Source organism: Toxotes jaculatrix, chromosome 1, assembly GCF_017976425.1.
Source record: "Toxotes jaculatrix isolate fToxJac2 chromosome 1, fToxJac2.pri, whole genome shotgun sequence".
Taxonomy (NCBI): domain Eukaryota; kingdom Metazoa; phylum Chordata; class Actinopteri; family Toxotidae; genus Toxotes; species Toxotes jaculatrix.
In genome coordinates this window covers 30753080-30779755 of record NC_054394.1, presented here as the reverse complement: position 1 = coordinate 30779755, position 26676 = coordinate 30753080, and the positions used below count along the sequence as shown (strand labels likewise).

The 26676-nt window shown below is 42.2% G+C and overlaps 1 protein-coding gene across 2 annotated transcripts; it reads right to left on the bottom strand.

The window, feature by feature from the left end:
- Positions 1-829: 829 nt before the first annotated feature.
- LOC121181637 (tetraspanin-18-like) lies at positions 830-23086 on the bottom strand. Of its 2 annotated transcripts, none has more exons than XM_041037647.1 (9): positions 22924-23086; positions 13298-13376; positions 5678-5773; positions 4950-5144; positions 4357-4431; positions 3783-3881; positions 3475-3642; positions 2895-2978; positions 830-2591 (listed from the first exon to the last, which is right to left on the bottom strand). In XM_041037647.1, the coding sequence occupies exons 2-9, from the start codon at positions 13298-13300 to the stop codon at positions 2544-2546; spliced, it is 768 nt and encodes a 255-aa protein (XP_040893581.1). In that variant the 5' UTR covers positions 13301-13376; positions 22924-23086; the 3' UTR covers positions 830-2543. The 2 variants fall into 2 exon arrangements, with proteins under 2 accessions (XP_040893581.1, XP_040893590.1); XM_041037656.1 differs by having other exon boundaries at positions 13307-13376.
- Positions 23087-26676: the final 3590 nt, after the last annotated feature.

Below are 26676 nucleotides of genomic sequence, written 5' to 3'. Positions count from 1 at the left end.
ACAGTGCAGCCGTCCCAGTCTGTTCAAGAGGTGTTCTCCACATTTGGTGATGGATTAACTCGACACGGTCAAATACTCACATGAATATTATTTGGAAAAGTCAAGGTTGTGGAGCACAAAGTTCAGAAACAACACCGGCCTCATATCACTTTTGTTTTCGCAGGAATATCAGTTTACAAGCGTCGGCACGAGTGTAAATGTACTGAATCTGTGGTTACCAGGCACCAGGACACACCCTGTAACCTGAGCCTTCAGAACCAGGGAGAAAAACCCTGTTTGACACTGTTCAGGAGGGAAAAATCAGTATTTTTAAGTGACTTACAGAAGGAGTCTGTTCTTCATTCATCCACCATGGTTCAGCAGAAACAGCCTTCATCAGGGTGTTTTACAGACTGAGGAGAAACACAGCCTATAAATACTCTACAAGATGGCTGACTCACTGTCAATTATCCAATCAGAAGCAGGCACAAAGTCAGCCCCCAAAGACTGTGCCCTGGGGCTTTCAGAATAAAAGCACACAACAAAACACAAACATAGAAATAAGCAGGAGATTTTTTTTTATAGTCATTTTTTTAGTGCAAAAACCACAAACAGCTCACTGAAAAAAAGTCACCATTTAGTAGCTGTTCTGGAGCTTTTGATCGTATTATAAATATTCCTCAGAAGATTTGCAGATATTCTGAAAAGTCTGTGGAGTAACTTCCTTTAGAGGCTGACCTTTTCTGAGAGTCTGCTTCTCATTGGATATTTCAAAGCAATTCAGCCATGTTGAAACATCAGACCACAGAAATCACAGCTATCAGTTTAATGTTAAATCAGTGCCATTTATACAAATCAACAGTTTTCAAATACACAAACAATTTTATTTTAGCTGAGTTTCCATTTTTATCACCACTGACAAAATGAACATTATTACACTGTGCACAAAGCAAAACACAAACTGTCCTACTGAAGATTATTTACAGATACACACACACGCACTCTCACACACACTTGCACACATTTTCATGAATTTACAGGAGCTCCCTGACAAACTTAAATACTACTTTACTTTACACAGAGCTCTACGTGAATGTACAAACTTTTGTAAACATACAATCCAGTTTTCAAAAATCCTAACTGCTGTGAAAAGATTATGCTTCGTGTTTAGTGACTTGTGTTTAAGACAATGAGCTTCATGCAAGAACCAGCTGTAGGATCAGATTCTCTCTTCCGTGGCGCGATTGATGGATTTGAAAGAAGTCGTCACACTCGCCAGTTTTCTCATGACCAGAATTTTCTCTTGGCAAAGACCTGAACTCACGCGTGGTCACAAGAACAAATAAATATACTTAAAAAAAAAAAAAATCTAAAATAAAAAATAAATAAATAAATAAATAAAAAGTGTTAAATGTAAAACTGACATTCTGCTCGCCGTGTCAGTGTGATGTGCAGAGTAAACTGGCAAAAATGTTAGTACCGTATTTTCACAGAATATTTTTACAAGAAGAAAGTCAGAAAAAAATGAATTATATTTTGCGATTATTATGTAAAAAAAAAAATGATAAAAGTCATAGTATTTTGAAAAATAAAATAATTTCAATACTTCCAGAATAATGTTGTAATATTTAGAAAATAAAACAATATGTCAGAAGCCCTAATATTCTGAGGTTTTAATAAACGGGTGAGAGACTCCTGTCACTTTATGTCTGATGAGTCATGAATGACCTGAAGAATAAGCACCGTATAATCAGTGGCCCTGTGTAACATCATCTTCAGACTTCTGACCTTTGACCTCCAAAATCTTATCAGTTCATCTTTGAGTCCAAATTTGAAGAAACTCCCTCAGAATGTTCCTGAGATTTCACGCTCACGGGAATGGGACGGACGGACGGACGGACAAAAACATGACGCAGAGGGTTAGAGGTGAGGGGAGGTTTATGATAAGACGACAGAAATGTTCTTGCATGATGCTCAGTGTGCTGAGATCTGATTTCCACTGCTGACCAGCTCAAACTAAACGATCACCTTCACAGTTTGTGAAAAAGCAAACATTGCTCCGACTGTTCGGACGCTGTTTCGTGCAGAACTGTGCGGACGTTCCGTGATCCTGAAAATCAATCATCACGGTGAAATGATGAAGTTATGAATCAGGTTATAAGTCGTGTGGTGTGTTTCCAGCTTTAGGGCCAGTTTCCTGGACACAGATCAGTCCTGAAGTGACTTCTGTGTGGAGAGGAGCATCTATAATTCAGTTTGCCCCTCAGTGTTTTCTCTGTAGAGCCTCGAATCACCGGTGTTAACCCTTTACTTTAGAGTACACACTGCAGACCTTGGTGCCAAACCTCAGCCTCAGGTCATGGATAACTTCCTGTGTGTGTCTACTGTGCCCAAAGCAGAACCTCGAACGCCCTGCTGCTGCTGTGAAGTACAAAATGATGCCACGAAACCAATGAGACACATAAACTATCACTGTACAAATACATTTCATATATTTTACAGTTTTGTTTTCCTGCTTGTGCCTTCCTGACGGCTGATGATGACGACGGCTCTGCATGTGGTGGTTACTGGATGCCTCTGAACAAACACATTGCGAACACCATGGCGAAGAGCTGGAGAGAGGAGACGCACAGGGATCAGAGGCAGAACATCAGCCTCCTCACAGACTGAGCACAGCTCCACATCTGGAAAACTCACCTGACCCTCAGGTGTTCGTTCAAAGAAATTCATCACATTACTTTGAAGGTTAAATGTGGTTTGTGCTGTTATCTATGATTTTTAGATATAATGTTGTTCACACTTTTTTGTCATTAAAAAATCTGTCTCACTGTCCTGAATCCCTCTTTTTAAAGAGGGAAAAAGCCATAAATGATTCAGTATTTTAATAGAAAGGAGTGAGAAAGCACAGAACATACTTCAATCGTCAGCACCACGATGGCCAGAGCTCCGGCTGCGTAGATGTACGTCTCAAAGTAGTCCACCATCGCAGAATAACAGCCCTGCAAGAAAAAAAAAAACAGATACAAAAAGAGCCGGTTTTAACTCAGTGAGGCTAAAAATGTGCATACAGAACAAACGATGATCACAGGAAATCAAAAATATCAAAACTGAGTAAGGATCAGAATCAGATGTTTGTTTTACCGTATTAAAATTTTTATGCCTTCAAATATTCCTTAAAAATGTAATGCTATAAAAACAAACTGTGCTAATTTACAGCTTGACAGGTGATTTTTAATTTTTTTTTTTATAGTTTGTTTGGAAAACTTTAATAGTTTGATGCTTGAGCTACACTGTAAAAATGAAAAGGTTTAGAAAACCTTTCCTTTCTGTGTCCTGTAACTGAAAAATATCTCAGTAATTAGGTTTAATACATCAGTAGTAATAGTTCAATCTTTTAGTCTAAAATAATAAACACACCAGACTTTTACTGCTGTGTTTTTAAACTGTAGCACTGGTGTGTATTTGATTCTGTGTGTTTGTGCTCCCTCTAATGACCTTGTTGTGTCTGAAGGCCACGCTGCCGCTCACACACTGCTCCATGCTGATGTCTCCGGGGTAACTGTTCCTCTGGCAACAGGCCTCGGGGACCATCTTATTAGGGTTGAGAAGCCTGAAGAGGCTCTCCTCGAAGTCCTCGGGACCACTCACGCCACAGCAATCAAACTGTACAGAGAAGCACGATGGGAGGGAACAGCAGATTGTAGGTCTTGGGCACTGATGGATGGTATTGTTGTCATATTGAGGGGATTAAAATGTCAGAAAAAGCAAAAGGAGAAGTGGTAATTGGAAAACTGATGCTTCACCGTGGTCATGATGGCGTTCCATGTGGAGGTGAAGACGTCGGTGTTGTTGTGACCTTGGTAGTGACGTTTCAGCTCCCTGGTGAAATACTCTCTGGTTAACTAAAGAGACACAGACTCAGGTCAGTTCGGTCGAGTCTCCTCACAAAAACATCTGTCAAATGAGTAAATGTAGAACAGCACAGGTGTTTCTTTTATTTTGTCCACCACATTTCTATCAGCAGGTCAAATAACAAAAACACTTCCCGCATAATGTAATACAGTTCAACAGCACCGCAAACTACAGCCTCCACAGTTACCATACAGAACCATACAGGATGAATCTAAGCCCAGTGTTCCCTCTGTTTTAGCTCTGTTTTTGGTCTCCACCACCTCCTGAGGGAAATATCAGGCTCTTTAGCAGCTAAATGCTGCACTATGTTCTCCAGCTGCTCTCTGACTGAGGCTTTTTACAGCTGTTTCTCTGAGTGAACACCATGAGTGAACACGCCCGTGCAGAGGTCAGTCAGAAAATCACTGCACAACCTCAAAGGAGGACGGACGGACGAAGGTGACCTGATCCAGAGACAGCACTCACATGCTCCCTGAAGAGGAAAGCCAGGATGGCAGCTGCCAGCTCGGCCAGGAAGATGAAGAGGATGAGCATGAAAAACTAGGAGAAGATCACAGTGGGACAGTGTCAAACAACGAACGTAGACTGTCTGAATCAATGCTTCACTATCACTCACAGAGAGGTTTTCACATTAAAAGCTTGAATAGAAACGACAGAAATACACAATAAACACACTGAAGGTCTCAGTTTGTACAGTATAGTGTCCTGTCCAAATACTGAGTAAAAACACTGATAATATTGAGTAATAATCTTGTTCCAGTCTTGCACCTTTACACTCAGCTCCTCTAGATGGCGCAGTTGTATTGTCTCACTCTGGTCTTACATAACAAACAGGCAGAGCTGTTTCTGTGAAGAGACAGAAACTAAATCTGTTTCCCTCCTTTCTGCTTGTGGTTTAACCACCTTTGTAGGCTGATCGGAGTTTCTGACACATTAATATAAAGGACTATTAAACTATTGAACTCAATTCAACAATGTACATGTGTGGGAGATGTGAGTAATATGCTAATGTGCTAAAAGAGATCTGAAAACTGAAGATTTGAGCTGAGCAGACTCACAAAGAGCAGCAGACATTTGTTCTCTCTGATGGCTCCACAGCAGCCCAGGAAGCCCAGCAGGAACAGCATGCTGCCCATGGCCAGGATGACGTAGACCCCCGTGAACAGCAGGGGGTTCGCCGCCACAATCTCCCTGAAGCCCATCGGGTCCACCAGCACCCAAACACCGACACCCAGCAGGAAGGAGCCACCCAGCTGGGAGAGAGAGGGGTGATTATCCAGTCAGAATGGACTCTGCTGTACTAGTTCAGATTCCCTGATCGGCTGAGAAAATTCTGGAGACAAGATGCACGAGCAATGCTCTTACATTTCAACAACTGCTCTAAGTGTTGACGTGCTGAAAACAAACCAGTTGGGAAAGTTAAAGCACGGACGCATCACACCTGTCTAAGCTGCAGGCTGCTCATCAACCTTATTTCTGACATAAAATCACATCATAAATTGTTGAATTATTTTATTTTCACTTGTCATAGTTTGACTTATAAATTATATCCTGATTTTGTTCTGCAGCTGATCTGTTAACTACAGTAAAAACACAAGAATTAAAGTCATCAGTTCATCCTGCATCTCATGTCCACTGATCAGGAACCATGTTCTTATTTTTCCATCCTAGGAGACGCTCTGCTCATTTTGATCTTCCAAAACCTTCTCAAATCATCTGCTCACCTTTGATTTCAGTCTGATTTCAAAACAACAGAAGAAAAAAGCAGAGAAAGTGCTGAACTCACAAAGATGAAGAAGTTGAAGATGAACATCAGGTACTTCATACAGCTGAGGCAGTCCCCCTCCATGGCTGAGCCTCTCGCTGAAACCTCCCCCTGTCCCTGCACAGACACACAAATGTTTTCATGCTGTTCGATTTGATTCACAAGGATTTAAATGTATTTATTCATTGTTACGAACACTAACCATGATTCATAATAATCATTTCATAATAATCATTACCCTGGAACAAAAACGTGACCCAAATTTGAGTTTCCAAGAATTTACGAAAACAACATGACAGTAAATTGTTGTGTTGTGTTTAAAATCACACCCTGTTCTGCATTAAGGCATCGACAGCGTCTCTGCGTCTCAGTTACAGTAGGACAGAGAAGTGCACGATGACACATCGGCAGTAACAGTTTTTGTCAGTTCTGGGGACGTGACATTGACAGCCTGTCCCTGTGGGATCGTATGACACATGCAGGGATGCTGGCTGGTGCTGAGGAGGACATGTTGATGTAAGTGGGGCCATCAGTGGGGGTGTGAAGAGGACCAACTGTGCACTTATGGCCCTGATGGTGTTTACCAGTTAAAACTAACATACAGCCACCTGTCACATCTGAAAGGATGGTGAGCAGTTTAATGTAAAATCTGCAGATTTAATCAGGAGCAACTGTGAGGGATGTTTCAGTGATAATGTTTAAGGCATTTCATTGGTTTGGAGGTGGTGACGTCTAATTTCCTCAAACTGCAAAAAGCGTCAGTCGAGTCAGCAAGTTCCCAAAATACGTTATGTCAGGTCAGAGAGCACTTGTTGTCCTAGATGATGACAAACGTTTGTTATGGCACGTAATTTGTTTTGATTTGTTGTTATTTCCAATTGTTGTTTGTCTTTTTCATTTTTTTTTTAAACTACAGTTTGGAAGGTGATGTTTGAATGACGGAGATATTTTCTGGTGGTTTCTGGTCTCTGGGATTAAAATCCAGCGGTGAGGACTAAAGACTAACAGCTGTCCTCTGATGCTCCCTTTTAACAGAGTCCACACGTCGGTTAACACCAGTAATTCCTGCTTATTTACAGTCTCGCTCTTTAGTCTGACTTGCGCGAGCTTTCTGCTCTGCAAATGTGTATTTACTGCTAATTTGACTGCTCGGCGTGGGGCTTTTACTTTAATGAAGTAAAACGCTGGGCGCTCCGCTCTCTCTGCAATTAAACGCAGGTTTTGTGACTGTCAGTGCACTCTGGGTAATTGCAGCCTCTTTGGGTTAATAAAATAAGGGCATGTATGGTGTGTTGGGAATTTGTCTGCACATGCACTCAGCATTATTAGCACATTAGCACGTCAGTCACTCATGTCAGCACAGTTACGGACGAATTACACTTACACAGATGTGTGATTATGAAATGAACAAAGAAAAAAAAACACAATTACAGACAGTGGCTGTTAGAAAAAAAACAAACAAGAATACACAAAGAGCTGTCAAAGACACAAAACACGAAAACACAACGAGCATTGTGGCAGTGTCAGAGACAACATGATTACACAGTCACATTTACTGCAATCACAAAACTGCTGCCATAATCACAGAGATGAAAGCCATAAACAAATGTCTTGATTAAAAAAGCAGCAGGGCACAAAGATGCAAAAACAGCCGTCACAATTACAAGTAATCATGACTTAATCAGAATTAAATTACTGTAATTCCATGATTACAGTTACATCTGAAATCCAAAAACAGCTGCTGCAGCAGGAAAAGACTGTGAGAGCTGTAGATTCCCACCAGCTGCTGCTTTAATCCCACACACTTCTGGATGGCCGGTGAGCTTCCCTGCACTTCTTCAGACTGACAGTCTCTGTAAGTGAAAACATGTATGACGTGCCAGCGTGTAATTTTCTTCTCAGCTCAGCAGGAGATTTCTCCTGGTACCTGCTTAAACCGCAGTTATTCAGGTCTTCACCTATGAGAGCGGTGAGCAGGAGGGTCAACGTGAACGGAAACTCAAACCTTTGACTCTGGGACACGAGCAGCCTTCAGTGGGATCAGTTCAAAGTGTGACTTAAACAAACAAATCTGCACATATATATGTACATTATATGCATGCTCTATAAATTGGGTTTAAAGAAAAGAGTTGTAAAATAGCTTGTCTTTGAAACAGCGGTTTAGTTAATGATGCATGAAAGAGTTCGCAGCCTTTGCTGAAAACATTACGGCCGCTTCAAACCGTTTTATGGGAGAATGTGGAACCACACAGCCATATTCTGTACGTGTCATGTGTTTCTTAATTTTCTTTATATTATCTAATATAAAACTGAACGTCATCAAACAGGAATTAAAACTAACCTTTGCTTCTTGTCTGCTTTATATTCCTGAGTTTATATTGTGGGTTTACAAACCGTCTTTGTGCTCACATCTGTTTCGGTTGATGAGTTTCTTTCTTTGAAATAACAGCTCGTTGTGTTTGGTTCTGTTTTCTTTGCAACTGTAATTTCTACTCTAATAAAAGAGAAGAGCAGCGTTGTAGCTGCTTTCATTATATCAAACATTTTCTTTTTGTCCAGTGATCCTTGTTTTGTCGTCCTTGTTGCTCCTACCCTGTAACTTTAGGTGGGGGCAGCTGCTGACAGACCAGTCGAAGGAGGATGCTAATGCTGGGAACATGATCCCTCACTGGTTTCCCACCAGTAAACATGCTAAATGTTCCTCAGCTGCTGGATTCTCTCTGTGGGTTTCTGTGGTGGTGTTTCAGTGTTTTACTCCGAGCCACCTGGTAACTGCACCTTTAGTTCAGGCTGAAATGATGCAAAACACGAACAATGAAAAATACGTTTGTACCTTAATGTTGGATCAAAAGGTTTTCTTCTGGCTTGTTATAATACATCGATGAAAAAGGTTTTTTTCCGCTGACAAAATGGGAGGTCTTACTCTTCCTGTACCTTAAATTTTGAGTGTGTCACACACAAAAGCACACACAGCACAACAGAGTGCTGCTCGGGTCCCATGTAGCAGCTGTGGCTCCTTTCAAAAATAGGTCTGGGGGCAGCTGGGTAATTTCATGCAGGCACACAGAGAATGGCCACAAATAATTCCCTCTCCCCTCTGCAGTCACGGAGAATCGCTGCGCTTGGATTCAGTAACCCTGCAGCCTGCATCTCCCTGCAGCTGTTTCCTGTTGGGCCTGCGCTGGAGATCTCTCAGGTGCTGGTCTGATCAGGTTTGATCCGTCCACACTGGCTCTGCCGGATAATGCAGCAGGTTTATCAATCTGATCAAAATATCTGGCCGTTAGTCTGAGCTGTGGACCTGCATTAGATGGGGGCAGCGCACAAAGTGAGAACACAACAGTGACATGTTATCACTTTATGAAGTTGTTATCATTTAGTTTTTATTTTTCAGTGAAACAATGATTCAGCTGACTTTAGGAAAATGCTCAGAGACGTTAAACTTCTGTGGAGTTTCAGCTCAGACGGAGACAATCTGGAGACGATTCAGTGAACTACTCCTTTAAATATCCACATTGATGTTTCGCTTCAGCTCTGTTTCCACAGTGACACTCAGTGTGTTTGACACCTTTATTAGCATCTATAATACGAACACTGGCCCACAGTGTCGGGGACTGCACAGTCAGCATGTTGCATCCATGAAACAGGATCCCAGAGTGAATGCCCAGGCTTTCCACTGCTCGTCTGTGTAACCGTCTCTGCAGCGATTACCCGCCAGTGACAGGACGCTCCAGCCCAATAAATCACGGTGTCACAGAGGCTGGAGGGAAGTGCAGCGCACACAGAAGCGTGTTGGAGAACTAGTGGACCTGATTGCCTTCATCCATCAGAGCAGAGCTGTGCAGCAATGAACGGGGACAGTGGGACAGTCCCGGCGGATTTAATCTTTCTGCATCCATCAGTAATGAGAGGGCAGTGTGGACAGGGACAGTTCTGTGGCCTCTTTGGTAGAATATGGGTAAATATCAAAAATATTCTGTGTCTGTATTCTGAAGAGCGGATGGTGTTGACTGGTTATGCATAATGCAGACGGCTGTAAAATGACATAAGGCTAAATTCTGTTATTTCAGAGGAGTGATACTGGTACTGTTTGTGTTTCCTATCAGTGGTTTCAGTATCTCTTGAATCTAGACTGATCATGTGGAGATGAGCATGACTTCAAGCTAATGCTGATTTGTGTCTGCTTGACATGAAGGTAGCACTGTGTTTACTGGAATAGATCTATAAGCCAATGATGTGGTCACGAAAACCACGCAGATTGAAAATATCTCAGCCCGACAGCTGAGACTGAGAGAATGAGGTTTGATTTTCTGCATCAGAAAACCAAAACTCAAGCCTGAAGACCAAAGGATGAAAGAATGCTGGAGTGTTTTTGAATCATCGTATGGGACAAACATTCCCGAACCTCTGCGAATTCAGTTCTTTTAACATGAAATGCTACTGACTGCACCGAATCATTTCTTCTTTAGTATGTTTACAAGTTACTTGAGCCAATTTTGACTTCCTTTCATTTCGTTCTGGAGTAAGTGAATGAAGGCAGATGAGAAATCGGGGGAAGGAGAGAAATGTTGGACAAAGCGAGCCTCGGGGGAGTGTTTTCTGAGAGGTAATTATTACCACTCCCTTCTCCCTCTGTCCTTGCTGAAAGCTACCTGTTATGAAAAGCATTCACATGGACAGCTTCTCCCTTTGAGGGACTGCCACCATGCTTCATAACCATAAATAGAGCCAGGCAGGGGAGATATCAAATTATCTTCTTTCACACACTTTGATTTTGGAAAGGCCCTGAGATGCATACCAAATAAAGGCAGGTGTATGAAGAATACATAAAGACGGGGGGGGCGTCCCTGAAGGTGGAGGAGGTGTGAGCCTCTTTGGAGCGTCCATATTGACTGACTCTCCTGTGCTGAATGTTAAACAGATGCAAAAGCACAGAAGTGGGGATGCATGAAGAGAAGAAGCTCTCACGGGTTCACCCACAGTTTCAGTTTAATTAGCCAACTCATCAGCCACTTCAGCGAGGTTCTCCAACCACTTCGGCTCAATTTGGTCTCACTTCTCTTCTTATTAGCAGACGTTATCGCCATGGCAGCAATTTAAAGCCCTCATGAGTGAGCACCACCCAGCGATCGCATACTGCTGTTTCATATCATAACACAGTCACTGTTCACCTACTCCTCCACCTACAGGTGGAGCTGTAGGACCTGGACATACTCAGCGATGTCTTTGACACTGATAACTTTTCCATCGGAACTAATAAATATAAATAACATAGTCTGAGCTGAGCTGCCGTTGACGGCCGAGCTCTGTTTGTTTACAGAACAACAATTAGCAGCTAACGGTAGCTACAGGGCATGTCCAGAGGTTTGACTGATGCTGTGTGTTTTATCATGTCTTTTGCATAAAACAAAGTCAGGAAGTGCTGCAGTAAGTTTTTCAGATTTATGGCAGATTAGGCAACATTTGGCACTTTACCGCCACGTATGTAATCATTGGGTAGAATGGGTCTGAGTCTCTCCAACCTCGCTCCACTGATGCTCAGCGATTTAGCTGCTCGACCACGAAATCATTGCGACTTGCCGCTCCACCGAAACACAAACATTAACACTGGAGGAAGACGAGACAAGACGAAAAGTTAGCGAGAGAAAAAAGAAAAGGGAGAAAGAAAAGAAAGCCCTGCTCTGTGTAGTTTCTGTGGTTGCCATGGGCACACGGAGAGCAAATGGAGGTGGCAGCAACCACTTACTGCCTGAAAGCACCTTTAAAGTGGTTTATTAGTCCAGTTTAACGTACGCGAGTTTCTGATGGCAGCTGTAGGAGGTTTTTCTGCCACCAATGAAATAAATTCCTGATAAGCAGAAACCAGTCGTGTGTCTGAGATCTACTCCATCAATTACTGGTGTGGTGAACATGAAGTTCTCTGATTTTTTTTTTGTCCTCACAGTTGAACTGAGGTGAAGATGATGTAATGTGGTGTGCTGACTCTGCACACAAGGGCAAGTTGCACCCTAAAATAGGACTGAATTATTTAACAGATACCTAAAATGCTACTAGACTCAGTATTGGCAGCCGTGTCATGTTTTAGTCAGAGCCGTGGGTTCTGCTTTTCCAGCCCGTTGGTTTGGAGCCGTTATAAAAGTTGACACGAGGAAGAGGAAGATGCCGTCACCCCGTTCTCGGAGGGAAACGCTCTCTGTTGGTCAGACTGAGGCTGCTTTAAAGGATAATGCCTCTTTGATTAATTAATTTTTTCTAAGAAGTTCAAATCTTCCACTGATGTAATGGCTCCACATGTTTTTCTCTGAGATCTGAGAGCTGCATCAGCACAATCCATCATTTTCGACCGTTATCACAACAGAAGATGTGTCAGTAAGTTACAGTGAAATAATCCTTTAAATCTAATGAGGCCTGAGGACTGAACAGTCAAGCTCACCATCTGCCACCACAACACTTTCATGTGTGTGCACATAAGTATGTGGGCATGACCACATGCGCCTGCGTGTGCTGCATGCTTCACCAGGTGGTTCAATCGATGCAGCTCACACACGGAGACGGGACAAATGAACTGATACTGTCCAGACTCAGTCATCAGTCATGCTGCATAAATAAACACTCACTGGGAACAAGATAAACGGATAAGTTTCTACTGAAGTCGACGGAGCTCCAGAAACATCAAAGACATCTGACAGTGTAAATAAATTTGTTTTAATTGGACTTAATTCGATCAGGTCTCGCAGCCTGACCCCTGTGGGGATGCACAATCATTACTCTGTTTTCAGTGAGACACATCGCTTTGAATTCTGTTTGATCCCTCTGACGATCTAAACCAGACCAAGTTTAATATCTGCGTGCCACGATAAATAAAGAGCCACAGTGGCATCAGAGAAAAAAACCACAGCAAAGAGTCAGAGCTGCATCAAAATTCACACTGATAAACACACTCACACACACACACGCACACACACACACACACTGCCGCTCCAAATACTCACTACAGCACCAAATGTGGATTAATCCGCTGCTGAAAATAGTCCCCAACAAATGGACTGTTTCCTCCTGTGTGAGCGACTTCTGTTAAAAACTACAGTGAAATTACTGAGACTATTCCTACTATGAGTATTACCAGGTTTGTCCTTTAAAGTAGTTCAGTCAGACACGTGACATGAGTTCACTTAAATTCATCACGCTGCTGTTACACCACCCAAATACAGGTGGGTGTAAATGTCATATACACTACACACAGTTCAGTCCAGTACAACAGACCTGTGATAAATCCTGTTTTTAAAGAAACTGTTCAAGAATTTCTTCAACCTTAGGGTCATTTTGCAGGATAACACATCACCTAACAAACACCTGACAATTGGCTGTAATTACACAGTGAGGTATTTTGTTTTTTTTTTTACTTGTGAATTACTGGATAATTGTGTCTAAATTATTCAAATAATTCATAATCTCTGTCTAACTGGTCACACCCAGTAGAAATATGCAGCCTAAGAAGTGAATAGATAGAAAGAAAACCAAAAAAACAGATGGATGAAAACATGAACTCTCATGGGACAGAAGTTAATAACAGTGAAATCTGTGGATTTGACAGAACCAAAGGGAAGTGAAGAGCGATTGTAGCAACAGAAAGCATCGTACCATATGTACCTGTTTAATGGCTCCTGGCTTCAGATGCAGTGACGTGTTCGGCCTTTGACCTCGTCCTGCTTTTCATCAGCTGCAGAGGAGAGAGAGAGAAGAGTTAGGATTCTATACACGTGTTCACATGTTGGAGGGAAGAACATCACTCACATTAAGCCTCTTTGTCTCTGTTTCATGTTTTCCATGTCAGATGACTAATGTGTTTGTTTCTGCTTCTTATCTCTTGGTGAATGTTATGAAATCAGTTTTACTCACAGCTAAACTGCTGCTTCTCTGCTACAGTACGCCATGACCTTTGAACTTTGGTTTCTGATCAAATACCCTCAAAACCAGCAACATTCCCGTGAGCCTAGCGCTTCATTTAATTAGTGATTAGTGCTAATTAGCTAATGCTAACATGTTAACACGCTAAATTAAGGGTCTGCTCCAATGCCCACACTTGTGCTATTTGCAGTTTCATGTTTTTAAAGTGGCGTCTTGTGTGATGTTTTTTTTTAGGTAAATGCCACAGTGTCCGGGTTCCTGTTAAGCCTGTGAGTGTGTCTCTATCAGGGCTCGGAGGGACACTAATGAGGACGCCCTGTCCCTCACATACAAATACACGGTGTGATCGAGCTCACATGGTTTGCTGAAAATACCAAGTAGGATCGACCGTACAGGATAAGAATCAGATGACAAACTGCACATTCACGGCTGAGAGCTGTAAATAACAACAACTAAACACAGTTATGTAGACGCATGTGAATGTTGTGCAGAAAGACATAACATGTTCATTTGAATGGTTCCTGTCTGATAACATTTTTAAGGAAGGAATATATTTATCAAAATCTTTGATAAACGGACAGTATTTAAAATTCATGTGGGCAGTGTTGGATATGCAGCCTTATATTTAATGGTCTCATCACGAAGACGTCAGTGTTGGGATGAAATGATAAAACATCTCTAACTGTTTAGTGGTTGGAAATGAATTTTATTATTTCCACTCAAACTTCAGCTGCTTCACACCTGTGGATTACTGTCGACAGGCAAACAGGTAAAGCACCAGCGGCTGGACTGGTGTGGAGCAGTGATGAATGCTGGGATATGTTGGCATTAGCATTTAGCTCAAAGCACTGCTGTCCTTTAGCACAGCCTCACAGACTCTTAGTCTTGCTGAATTAAAGACATCGACATCCTAATTTCCTCACTTGAAAGAAAAACGTGATGGATATTAACCTCCTGTAAATGAGCCCAGCTAAGGTGTGAGCGGAGCGAGGACGTACACGTGTGGTCTGCGTCACGCATCAGACACAAGCTCGACCCTGCAGGTCTCAGATGCATTAACACGTCTCTTCAGCCGCGATTCAGAAGTTTTCCTTGTGAACAAAAGCACACGAGTTCATACTGTGACCCAGACCTTGTAGTCTACCTAATGTCTAGCTGTTTCTATAGCAACCGCCACATGTGAGCAGGAATAAAATCCTGATCGATGTTGCTGCTGCTGTGGTACAGTATGGCTGCCACGGTGCACCGGGCCGCGGGAAACGCCAGAGAAAAGGAAAAATCCTGATTCATCCTGCTGCAGTGTTAGCGCACACGGTCTTTGTGCTGCGTGATTCACTTCATGATTCATGTTTTTTTTTGTTGTTTGTTTTCAATACATGATTCAAAACTGCAGAACTATTTGTCACAATCATCCAGACTCGTAAGCAGCAAACATGGCATGACATGAAGAGAGTCGTGACAGGACAGATGATCGGTGAAGAACAAATTATTATTTCACTGATAAACGCTGGAGAAAAAGTGGACAAAACTAATCCCTCAGCAGTTTGGAGCTGTTTGTTTGTGTTTCATTGTTGATAAAGCTTTTTGTTTTGGGCCACTGTCATGGATCTGTGAGGTCTTATGACCAGGCCATTGTTTTCAGCACATTCTGGGCAAGATAAGTAAAGTAGATTTTGATCACAAAAGAACCGAACACGGAGTTCAACAATGCAGAGATTGTCTCTAACTCGGACTTTGCTTTGATGCTGTATAATGTGATTAGACCAGTGATCTCAGATGGTCTGAAAGTCCCTGGAAGTCATCCTCAAACCAAATCACTCACAAGCTTTCAATAATCACGTTTAAAGTTTTGAGAGTTAAACAATGAAAAGCTCAGCTACTCAGCTTCAGCAGGACTTTGTGGTTTGAACAGATTTGCTTTCAAGAATTTCAAGAGCTGTTGACAACAACGATGCTGCTTCAGATGCAGATTCAAACTCTGCACCTGATCTCACACTGATCACAGAAGCGTGAGAAGAGACGCCTGCTCCTGCTTTTTAATGTTTGCAATCAGCTCCAGTCCCAGTTGACAACATTATTGCTCCAGTGCATATTCTCTCCTTTCAGGGGATATTCTCTGCAGACTCCTCTTACACCAGCAAATGAATGTTAAGGGAACAACAACAGTCCAACATCAACTTCTTACTAATGGAGGTTTCCAATTAACAGACAGACAATGAAAACAGAAGTGACTATGAAATAATAAATCTCCTTCCATGAACGGCTGTGAGCACGTTTCTCTTCCTGTGAGCCCGAATCATCGTCCCGGTGACTTGGAAGAAGATAAAGTCAAGATTTTAAATAAAGTTATGTTACTTTTAAAGCCACATTAAGCCAACGACTGATGGCAGTGGTGTAACGCCAGTTAGCATCAGATGCAGATGCAGGTTTAGCCTCGCTGAAAAGTCAGTATCCAGCTGAGCTGCTGAACAGTTTGTGTTACAGTCACAGCAATGACTGAGTCAGATTACACTTCACTGTTTTATTCTCTTTCATGTCTGGATGTATTGCTTAAATTAATAACATCAGACCTGACAAACTTCATCCTTAATTATTCATCCTGTCATTTTGTGGGTTATTTGCATTTTTATTTTCTGTTTGCCTAAAATCAGTTGGATGAAATCTTCTTTGTTTGAGTTTAAATTAAATGCTCGTTCTTCGTCTAAAACTAGAATAAAATGTTCACTGAAAACTTAAAGACTAAAATGTCCAGACTAAAACTGATGAAGAACAGAAAGGATGAGTTTGACAGCAAACAGTCAACAGTCAAAGCAAACGAGTGAGATTTTGTAGAAGCGACATCATGACTGAAAACTGACAACCAGCCAGAAAATGGACCCAGAAAAACGAGCTCCATCACACTCTGGAAAACTACTTTCAGACCAAAAGTTGTTCTGTGATTGGTGTGAAACCTACAGCAGAGCTTCCCCCTGATGGAAGTGAACAGAGAATTATTCCCGATTGCTGCCAACGCTTCAGCCCTCAGTGGCGTCTGAGCTGTGCTGAGCTGTCAGCCGGTCAGAGAGAAACCAAACCTCAGGAAGATGAAAGTGGAAATGTGGAGCAGAGAGGTAGATGGGTAATCCTCCTGGGACCCAATTACACTCGAACCCCGAGAGGTGGCTGCAGAGGCGGAGGGTGAGGCGTCCAGTGTCTTCAGACAGCTGAGCGCTGTTTATCAAGTGAAACCAATACACCAGGTGTGACCAAAGCCTCTCAGACTCTCAGACCTTAACATCGTAAAACCTCCATGCAGATTATTTAACTCTCAGACTGAACTGGGACCACACAGGGAGCAGATTCCTCTCGCTGTTATTGCCTCGCAGTGTAAAAGAAAACGTCGCCATCATCGCAGCCGGTCGCAGCCATCTGGTTCAGGTTTAGGAGAATAAACTGGAGCGTGTGCAGAGAGCTACAGTCTGCTGGTTTCTCTCTGTGGCCATAGGGCTGAGTTACTGGCTCCCACATGCTAAGTGTGTGTACGAGTGGCTTGGTGCCAAACGTTCTTATGATTTAGCCACCGTGTTAGAGCTGCACCGCTTCTTCTGTATTTAATAAACCACAGCGACTGAATTACCAAACCATTCTGTCGTGGCAGAGCGCGCTAAAAGCAACCGCTCTGTTTGCAAAGTCTGATGTGCTGTTGGATTTTAGAGTTAAATTTTTTAAATTAAATTTTTCCAGCTTAATTAGTCCAAAGTCAGAATCTCAGCTCAGGAGTAACGTGACCCTCAGCTGAACCTTAGAAAACATGTCAGGTTATTCAGTCCTGTTATTTCCATCACACAATATTTAAAAAATCACACCCTCACTTATCGTCCCATCATCTACAACCTCTCTGTTGTTTCCTCACATCGTGACTGTAAAACACTGTGTGTGTGTGTGTGTGTGTGTGTGTGTGTGTGTGTGTGTGTGTGTGTGTGTGTGTGTGTGTGTGTGTGTGCTGAAGTCAGGAAGCTGCTAAATCCCAAATTCTGCTGCATGATTCCTAATTAACCCTCCAGGCAAACATCTGTGACTGAAACACACCAAAAACCACAATTCAAACCATCAGCATTTTCTCACATTCATGTTCCCCTCAGGATGAACTGTCACAACTTTCTGAGGTCAAAGTTACCAAATACCTGCAAAACTAATCACATTCCCATCAGGTGAGGACGTCGCTGGAGTTTTACTGGTTTACAGTCAAACGTTTTGTTGGTGGAAACCAAGCGATCACAGCTCGCTCCAAACTCTTTTACCTGCACGGCTACGTAAAAAGTAGCTCAACTGGGCGAAGAAAACAAACGAATGAATTTCAAATGAATAAAGTGCATCAAGTGTTCACAGCACAACATGAGGAATTATCATATATATATCATACATATGATCACAGCACTGGCTTCACAGTCAGAACCAGGAAGTTCAAATTCGTTTTAATCCTGATGAAACTGTGATCAGTCTGATACCTGAAGGTCCACTGAGCTCTGCAGGTCTTCAGAGGAGCGAAGGCTCTCGGTCGTTCCTCGTACAAAGTTTATGGTAATCCAGCTTTTGTTGTCCTGTCCTCCAGTTTATGGACCAGTCATAACCAAACTGGACACTCACCCAGCTGAACACTCGTTTTCTCTGTGAGGCCTTTTACTGATGCTTCTGTGGCTTTTTAATAAAACTCTCACTCGTCTTCAATTAATTTACTCAAATATCTTCTTCACATCTAGTTATGTTCTTTCAGTTCTACAAAAATCTTTTAACCTAGATTTCTTTTTTTGAATCTTAAATATCTTAAAAAGATATTACACACAAGTAAAGTTATTTAACTAACACAGGAAATCGCATTGTATTTTTACAAAGAGCAGCAGGAAGCAGAAAAGCTGATAAAGTGCTGAGCTGTGACAGAGCAGAGTTCAGTGAGGGGGTCACAGTGTGTGTGTGTGGGGGGGGGGGGGGGGGCAGAGCGTGGGGGGGGGGGGGGGGGGGGGGGGCAGAGCGTGTGGGGGGGGGGGGGGGTCGACCATCTGCTTTTTAATTCAGTTTGACTGAATTTAATCTCGTTAAAACTGGAAACCTTTGTAAGAGCAGTGGGGCATTAGCATTATGTGTCCACGGCATGTTTGAGGAGAGGAGGCTGCGTTAAAGACTCGATAATTTAATCAGCCAATCAGGGAGACGACCTCCTTCCTTCTTCCTCTCCGTCAGACCGAGTCGACGTACCTTTCTCTAGACTTTACGCTTCTCACCTCCTCCAGGCTCTACAGAATCCCTCAAATGAGACAAAACCTGAGACAGAAAATGAACTCTGTCCACATGTTCACATTAAAGACATAAAATGTGATGATGGGTCCAAACTAAATGTCACTTAATTCTAAGAAGTCACATGGTTTCACAGCCTCTGCTGGACAAAACCAAGTAGGACCATTCGAGAAGCTGAAACTTAAATTAGAAACCGATTATAAAAATAAATAGATTTTACTATTTTCAACTAATGTATTAGTTTGAGGTATAAAATATCAGTAGACAGTCGACGATGCTTGTCCCAGAGATTTCCTTGACTTCCTCTGTTTTGTTTGACCAACTGACAAAACACCCGAAATATTCAACACGGCATCTGACACAAGAAGAAGCAGCAAAGCCACACGGAAAGTGGAAACTGAGAGAATGTCAATTAAATTTCTGTCAGTCAACAAGAGCTGAAACAATTCATCAATGAACCAAATAACTGACGGCCAGAAAATTAATTTGCAACAGTTCTAATAACTGCCATAAATAAGTTCCTCCTTCCAGTTTCTTTCAGTTCAGAATTTGCTGCCTGATGAATCAAGAAAACAATTAGCACATTCATTGATAAGGAAAATGATCATTAGTTGCAGCCAAACAATTCACTGACAGATTAAGTGACTAATTGTTGAACGAGCTCAGACTCCTCCTGCTTCGACCAGACTCTTATAAATGGAGGATAAAGCAACAACAGTCAAATCCAAACCCGGTAACAGGCTGAAACCACAGACAGCCTGATATTTAGGATTTTTATCAGACGACACCTGACGTCCCAGGTCTGCAGTGCCGTCTCCGTTTGTCAGGGCTCGACCTTAGACCAGCCGGCCACATTCTTCTCTCAGTTTACCCCCGAGATGCTCGGTTGGCAGGATGGGAAGTAAAGTAACTGCCAGTCTTTGAGGATCGAGCCCCCCGTGGCTCATCAGTCCTTTTGTCAGGCCGCAGCCGCCATGCTGTGATCCACAAATAGACTAAGTGCCTCAGAGCTGCACATGAAGGGAAGGGACAGATGGACCTGTGGTTCCCCTCGCCACAATGCCTGTCCACGTCGCCCAGAGACACGACCTGAACTTTTCAGGATGTGGAGGTGGAGAGGGCAGAAAAAAAAAAAAAAAAAAAAAAAAAAAAAAAAAAAATCGAGCAAGAATCAAAACAAAACTTGTGTTTTGGCTGAACAGCACTCAGACGGCTTCATCCGCATACGGCTGCTGCTTCACATGAAAACTCCGAGGGACTGACAGCGTTTGGAACCAGGACTTTTATTAATGATGCGACTTCTGAAACCATCAGTCCATTAGTTCATTCACAGACAATCCATCAGCAACAAGTTTGATGATTATTTAAGCAATTTATTCCCCAGCAGGACTCAGAGTCTACAGCCATGCTACTGGCATGCTAAACGCTAACGTCTGCTTCCTGACTGGCTGAAGTTTGGCAGGCTTCATGTGTTAGCGTGCTAATATTAGCAAAAAAGCACTAAATACAAGGTTTTGCTGACCTAAACTTTGACCTGATGATGGCGCTAGACAAAAAATTAAGGGCTTATTTTAATAAATCCTCAAGAGAATATGAACGTATTTAACTTAAAAACCCAAAATAAAAATAACATCCCCATGGTGGCACTAAAGAACCAGTCTGAGAACCAGCAAAGTGTCCAGTGGTTGCTGGGATATTTCAGTCTGGAACAAAGCAGCGGACCAGCTGACAGACCAGCATCACCGTCCCTGGAGCCACATCACTGGTGTGGCTAAAAATACCGACCGCAGCTCTCTGCTGTGAGGACTGAGACACTCTTTATTCTGTTTTACATCATTTAAACTTAAATCTTTTTTTTTTTTTAGCTTTGGACTGTTGGATGGACATCACACTGGGCTCTACAGACTCAATGATTGATTAAAAAAAAAAAATTCATCAAAAACACACTGCACTGCCAGGACGACGGATCAGACGCAGGTTTTCCCTTCAACTACTGTCACTCGCTAATTGTGCACATGTAAGACCACAGTGCTGTAGATCTGTGATGTGAGAATATTAATACTGCACTTTGGTTTGTCACAAAATGCAAAGTAAACTTCACAGAGGAAAAAAAAAATCTCCCAACAGTCTGGCAGCTGACGCTTTTAGAAGAAAAACAAAATCAGGGAAGAGTCAGTGTGAGTCGCACAGATTCACAAGGTGTGAAAGTCGCACCAACCAACAGCCAAATCCCAGTTCAGCTCCCATGGCAGGTAACCAACTCTCATTTGGATTTTTTATTTAGCTGTAAAAATATATCTGGCTGGTGAATCGTCAACAGAAGACGTGTTTTCCTGCCTTCCACAGTCACACTCCGCTTTAAACTCTTTATATGTTGTCCCTCACAAATGAATTTATCTAAAATCATTTACATGTAAAACAACGTTTTTGTTCAGATAAATGAGTTTGTCCTTCAGAGGGAGAAGGACGTCCCTGCTCAGCTGTCAGTCATCTGCCAGGTCCTCATCACACGTCCACGGTGTGTTCACCCAAACTGAACCATGATCCCCTCAGTGTCAATCACCTGCCACCTGTGAAAGACCCTCTGAACATTCCTGTAACAGTCCAACAGTCTGTGCTCTCATGTCGCTGTCGATATCTGACAGTAAATCTGAAACGATTGGTTGATTCATTGATTAGTCTCATTTTCTCTGAGGTCTGATCAGATTATTTTGTGTATAAATTGATAACTGAACTTGTATGTTGACACTGTGATCAGGACTCTGACACTGTAAATTAAAGCATTATGAATTAAACTGAACTAGTTGAAAAGAAAACACTGTTACCATGGGAACAGCATGTGCAGTTTAAAATACATGTCCTCGGGTCCTCAGTAACACAACCGCGAAGTCTGAAGTTGATCGGACGAGCGTTTGTCTGGAAAATCGAAATTCAGACAGAGATTCTTCCATTTTTAGTTCAAATCAGTCAACTGACAGAAAAATGACGGCAGCCATGTTGAAACCTGATTTAGTTTCAAGTATTTCACTAATTTTTCAAGCAAAAACACCAAATGTTTCTTAGTTCTAGCTTCTCCAATGAGGATTCACTGCTTTTTCTTTTCTTTGGTGAAAGTAAACTGACTTTCTTTGGGTTTCAAACTGAAGATGCACACTTTGGCTTCTGGAAATCGTGACTTTTTCTGACACAATTTAACTTTATATACATAAATTTATAAAGAAGTTAATCATCAGATTAATTTATCAGAAAAATAATTGTTAGTTGCAGCCCTATAAATATATGGAGGAGGATTCTTTAAATGTAATTATTAAAAAATTGTTACTGAGTAGAGCTGCAAGGATTAGTTGATTAACAAATTAGCTGATCAACAGGAAATTATCAGTAATTATTCTGATCATTTATTAAGATTCACTGGTTCCTGCTTCTCACATGAGAGAACGTCCTGGTTTCCCATTTTTTAAATGACAGTAAATTCAACATTTTAGGGTTTTTCATTGTTGGTCAGACAAAATAAGCAACGTGAAAAGTTATTAAACTCTTTTTCCACTATTTTCTGACATTTTATATAATAATTGATTATTAAAGGAAATGACTGTGGTAGTGAAATAACTGTTGGCTGCTCCTGTGATGCAACATTAAATGTTCTGAGGTTTTATTTGTGCTAATTATTTCACACAGAAAAAAATGGAAGGAATTTGATAAAACACAACTTCACAATAAACTACATTTCATTCTCTACAACAGCTACAAGATGGAGGATGGTGATCCATGTTTACATAAATATTAATGGACAACAATTTAATTTCTGTTCCTTCACATTAACGCAGGTATATTCGGTGTAAATCAGCCCTTCAGCTGAAATGTTCCAGTCCAGACTCTGACCCTGGTTCAGAGTATAAACCCGAAGCTTCAACACAAACTTTATCTTTCTGTCTGATCTCTGATCCGATTCTCTGTGTTCACACGCTGAGTTTACTTCACTGTCTTTGTGGTGAAGCGCAGCGCCTCAAACTCAGAGTTTAACAACAGACCGAGGCTCCGACCTGAAGCCTGTTACCGGTGAAGGAGGCTGAATCGCTTTAACTCACCGGGAAAACGACAAACGAGCTTCTTTGTCCAGGATCTGTCTTTAAATGTGTGAACGAAGCCGAGAGAAGCCGAGCGAAGCCGAGCGTCTCCTGACGAACCGATAAATCCCACAAACTCTCCCAGTCAACACGAACCGCTGCCCGGTCTGAGCACAGCCTGCAGAGCCCTGCTCATGCCTCGATGTGCACCGTGTGAGGCGATGCGCTCCCGTATGAACCGAAGTCAAGTTACACACTGCGCTCACACAACGGCCGGATTTCACAATAAAAGCACGGCCGGAACAGGTGTTTTAACAAAATATGGGTCCAGGTGTCCTCAAAGAAGACACATCAAAGTCTGTTCACAGGACGTGGGGAACGCCACTGTATTAAACATAGAATAAAATCAAAAGTTAATTTTAGAGCCTGCAGTTTGGTTTGTTGTGTTGTTGAATTGTTTTGCGTTGCACAGACAGATTTACTTTACAAACTTTAACCTCTTTACAGCACAGCACCTTTTCTGTTTGGATCAAGCCACAACAATTACATGAAATATGAGTTTAGTTTGAAATGTTTACTAAAATGTTGGTACATGTCGGTGTTTTGTTTACTTGCTGCTCAGACCGTGAGTTCAAGTCAGCGTGACCGGGCTGATGTTCAGTGGAAGTGAAATAAGGTGGAACCACATTCACCGGGTTCAAACTTTGGACTGGATCCATTCATTCATGAAGCCTGCTGATCTTACCTGACTCCTAACAAAGCTTTGCCAGTGTTGAACCTGAGCAGAGGCTTAATCAACCTGAATAACTGAAAACACAGGTGTGGGTGTGCAGGACATAAAGAAAGCTGCTTGATGTGAAACAGTTTCTCAGTATTTTCATTTTTTAAGCCCTCGTGATTCACGAACTGATCCCTGTTAAAATATCATATCAAACTGTGAAGTATCCTCTGAGGAATCCAAGCTCAGTTCGCCCTTCTCTTCTCCTGATCTTGAATTTTTATTCAACACAGGAAACTATGCTAATGTGCAGCAGCTAAATGTGGGAACCATCACTCACACGCCGCATGAAACAACTAAAGAATATAAAAAGAGGGCAGAGATAAAAAAGGACGAGACGTGGAGTCCTCCCCTCCACTCGTGCAGCTCTGTTTTCTCTGACGCTGGGTTCACTCTAATTGACTGCCAGTGCAGCCGTGATGCCTCTGGGCAAGGTGACCTACTCCTGCCTGATGCTTTCATGGAGCTGCTCCACACAGTTTATCTGGATCTGATGCAGCTCTTTAATCCACAGCAATTAAATAAGTGGAAACAAAATCGAAACTGGAACATAAAAGTGAACCAGTGAACCACAACTAACGATTACTACAAAACCAATTAATGACACTGGACACAATCAGTGCTGACAAATCATTCACAGTTAACAACCATCAACACACAATAGGAACTATAAGTGTGGTCCTGCTTTAAAAGGAGAGTCTGACATTTTGGGAAATGCTACACAATAAAATGCGAATGAGTGTATTTTCCAAAAATGTCAAACTCTTACGTTAAGAATCAGCTCACTCTGAGTTATGTATGAAATATTATACAGTTTGCAAATTAGTCACTAAATGTGATTTATTGATTCGTGTGCATGGACACGAATGTTCCAATTTTTATAGTGACTCTGTGCCTCACTGTCAAATTAATGAATGAAGCACTCCATTCATCGACAGCAGCAGGGAGGCCCTGTGGGTGGATGGTGGGTAAACAAAACGCACAGCTGGCAAACCGGAGACCAGGGTTCACATCCACAGTCCTGTGTGAGGTCAACGACACACTGCGTGTAGATATGTCACCGAAAATTTAGGTCAATATACAGAAATCAATACATTACGTTTCACAAACGACCGTTGGACTGGGCTGGAACACAAACACAACCACAGCATGACGACGTGAGCGCGAGTGTGAGTGATTCAGAGCATGAAGTGAAGCTGAAGACCGATGCTTCACAGCTGCGCAGCCACATGATTCAGTGAGGTGTGCAGGAGTCACACACACAGGCTGTTCACTCATTCACTGATCCCAGCTCTGCTCTTTACTGGTCCTCAAACTCAGATTTTGGACTCAGTGTGATTTGTCATCACTGACTGGTGCATCAGTGGACAGTCAGCAGAAAGTATTGCACATGACTCTGTCGCTATGTTTTCCATTGTTTGTGGGAATTTACTTTATAGCTGACAAATCTGTTCACTCACTGTTCAGACACTGAAATTAAAGGCTGGAGAGACTCAGCCAGTGAAAACACAGGATGTGTTTCACTAACTGTTTGTTTCCTTTGAACTCTTTTCATCTGACCTCCACCTGTTCAGGTACGTTGGACACTACCTTTAATGACCTCACAAACAGAAATACACATTCATGTCTATGTCTAAATACACAACTATGAACTGTGGCATATGTGCCTAAGTTCTTTCTTTCTTTCTGGATTTAACAGGTTCTTTTTTTAAAAAAAGAGAGATGCCTCATATTTTAACAGCCCAGCTTGGTGTCTGTGTGTGAAGGGGTTCAGGAATACAACCCACACAGCTCAGTATAATGGCAGAGGAGCATCGTCATCCTCATGCTGCTGAACTGTGAACAGTACACCCCTGTTCCCTCCGCTGACAGAAGAGCACCATCTGGCAGAATATGTTGAGGACACCAGGGAGCTCGAGTCTGTTCAGCACAATCAGGAACAGCGATGAGGACGAGTGAAACCTCCGCTCACCACCTTCTCCACGGGTGGTCCGACTGACGCGCACATTTTTAGTTCCGAGGAACGCTCAGCCTCTCTCTCGGCTGCATGTCTACAAACACAGATTAACAGTTTTGTGTCCTGCTCTCAGAGAAAAAGCGGAGCTGCAGCAGTTTGGAGGCTGAGACTGGGAGGGTGATTTTTAAATAATGCAGCAGACTTCCTGCTCTCACAGTGGGTGAGAAAGCCAGTCACAGTGGGGAAACCATAACACATCACTAGGATTTCTCTCAGCTGATTGCGATTGTGCTTCCTCCAGGAGAACAAAGGCTGCGGCTCTGCTTCTTTACGGAAACTTCACATTTGTTGTGATACAACTTGCAAAATATGACTGTATTTGAATATTAGGTAAATATTCATTCGGTAAAATTCAGCTGGAAACATGATGCTGAAAATGCAACGTGTGCCTGTTAAACAGATCTGGTGTCAGAGATCACATCTAGTTTGGATGAGAGGTTGTAACAAAGCACTGAAGCACTGAACTGTTGGCTGCAGAACGAGTTTCCCAGAACAGCACTGACCGCAGGTCATGAGGCACCTTCTGGACCAAATAGACTTTTTTTTCTACACAATCATTACAAAAGAAATAATAATAAAACTTAACTGAGCATCACTCACATTCAGAAATGACTCTTCAACATAGATGGATTACCAGTGGGCCCCCGGGGCCAGATCGAGGGAAGTTAAGAAACTTCAGCTGTCAGTCACTGAACACTGCTGTGAAAATCCATATTATCGTTTAGTTCCGTATCAGCTGCTGCACTGGATGGAGCGCTTCGTCCTCTGAGCAAATGTGAAACAGAAACTTCGATCAAACGTCATGAGGTGCTGAATATTGATTGTTGATGCCAATTTTTCTATTTATTTTATGTAATTATCATATTTTATCTTTAGAGACACAGTGTAAACAGAGTCTGTTTGAGCGAGTGTCTGTGCCAAGGTCATAAAACCATATGTTTAATACAGAGAGGCGTCTGTTTGTGTTTGGAGAACAGTC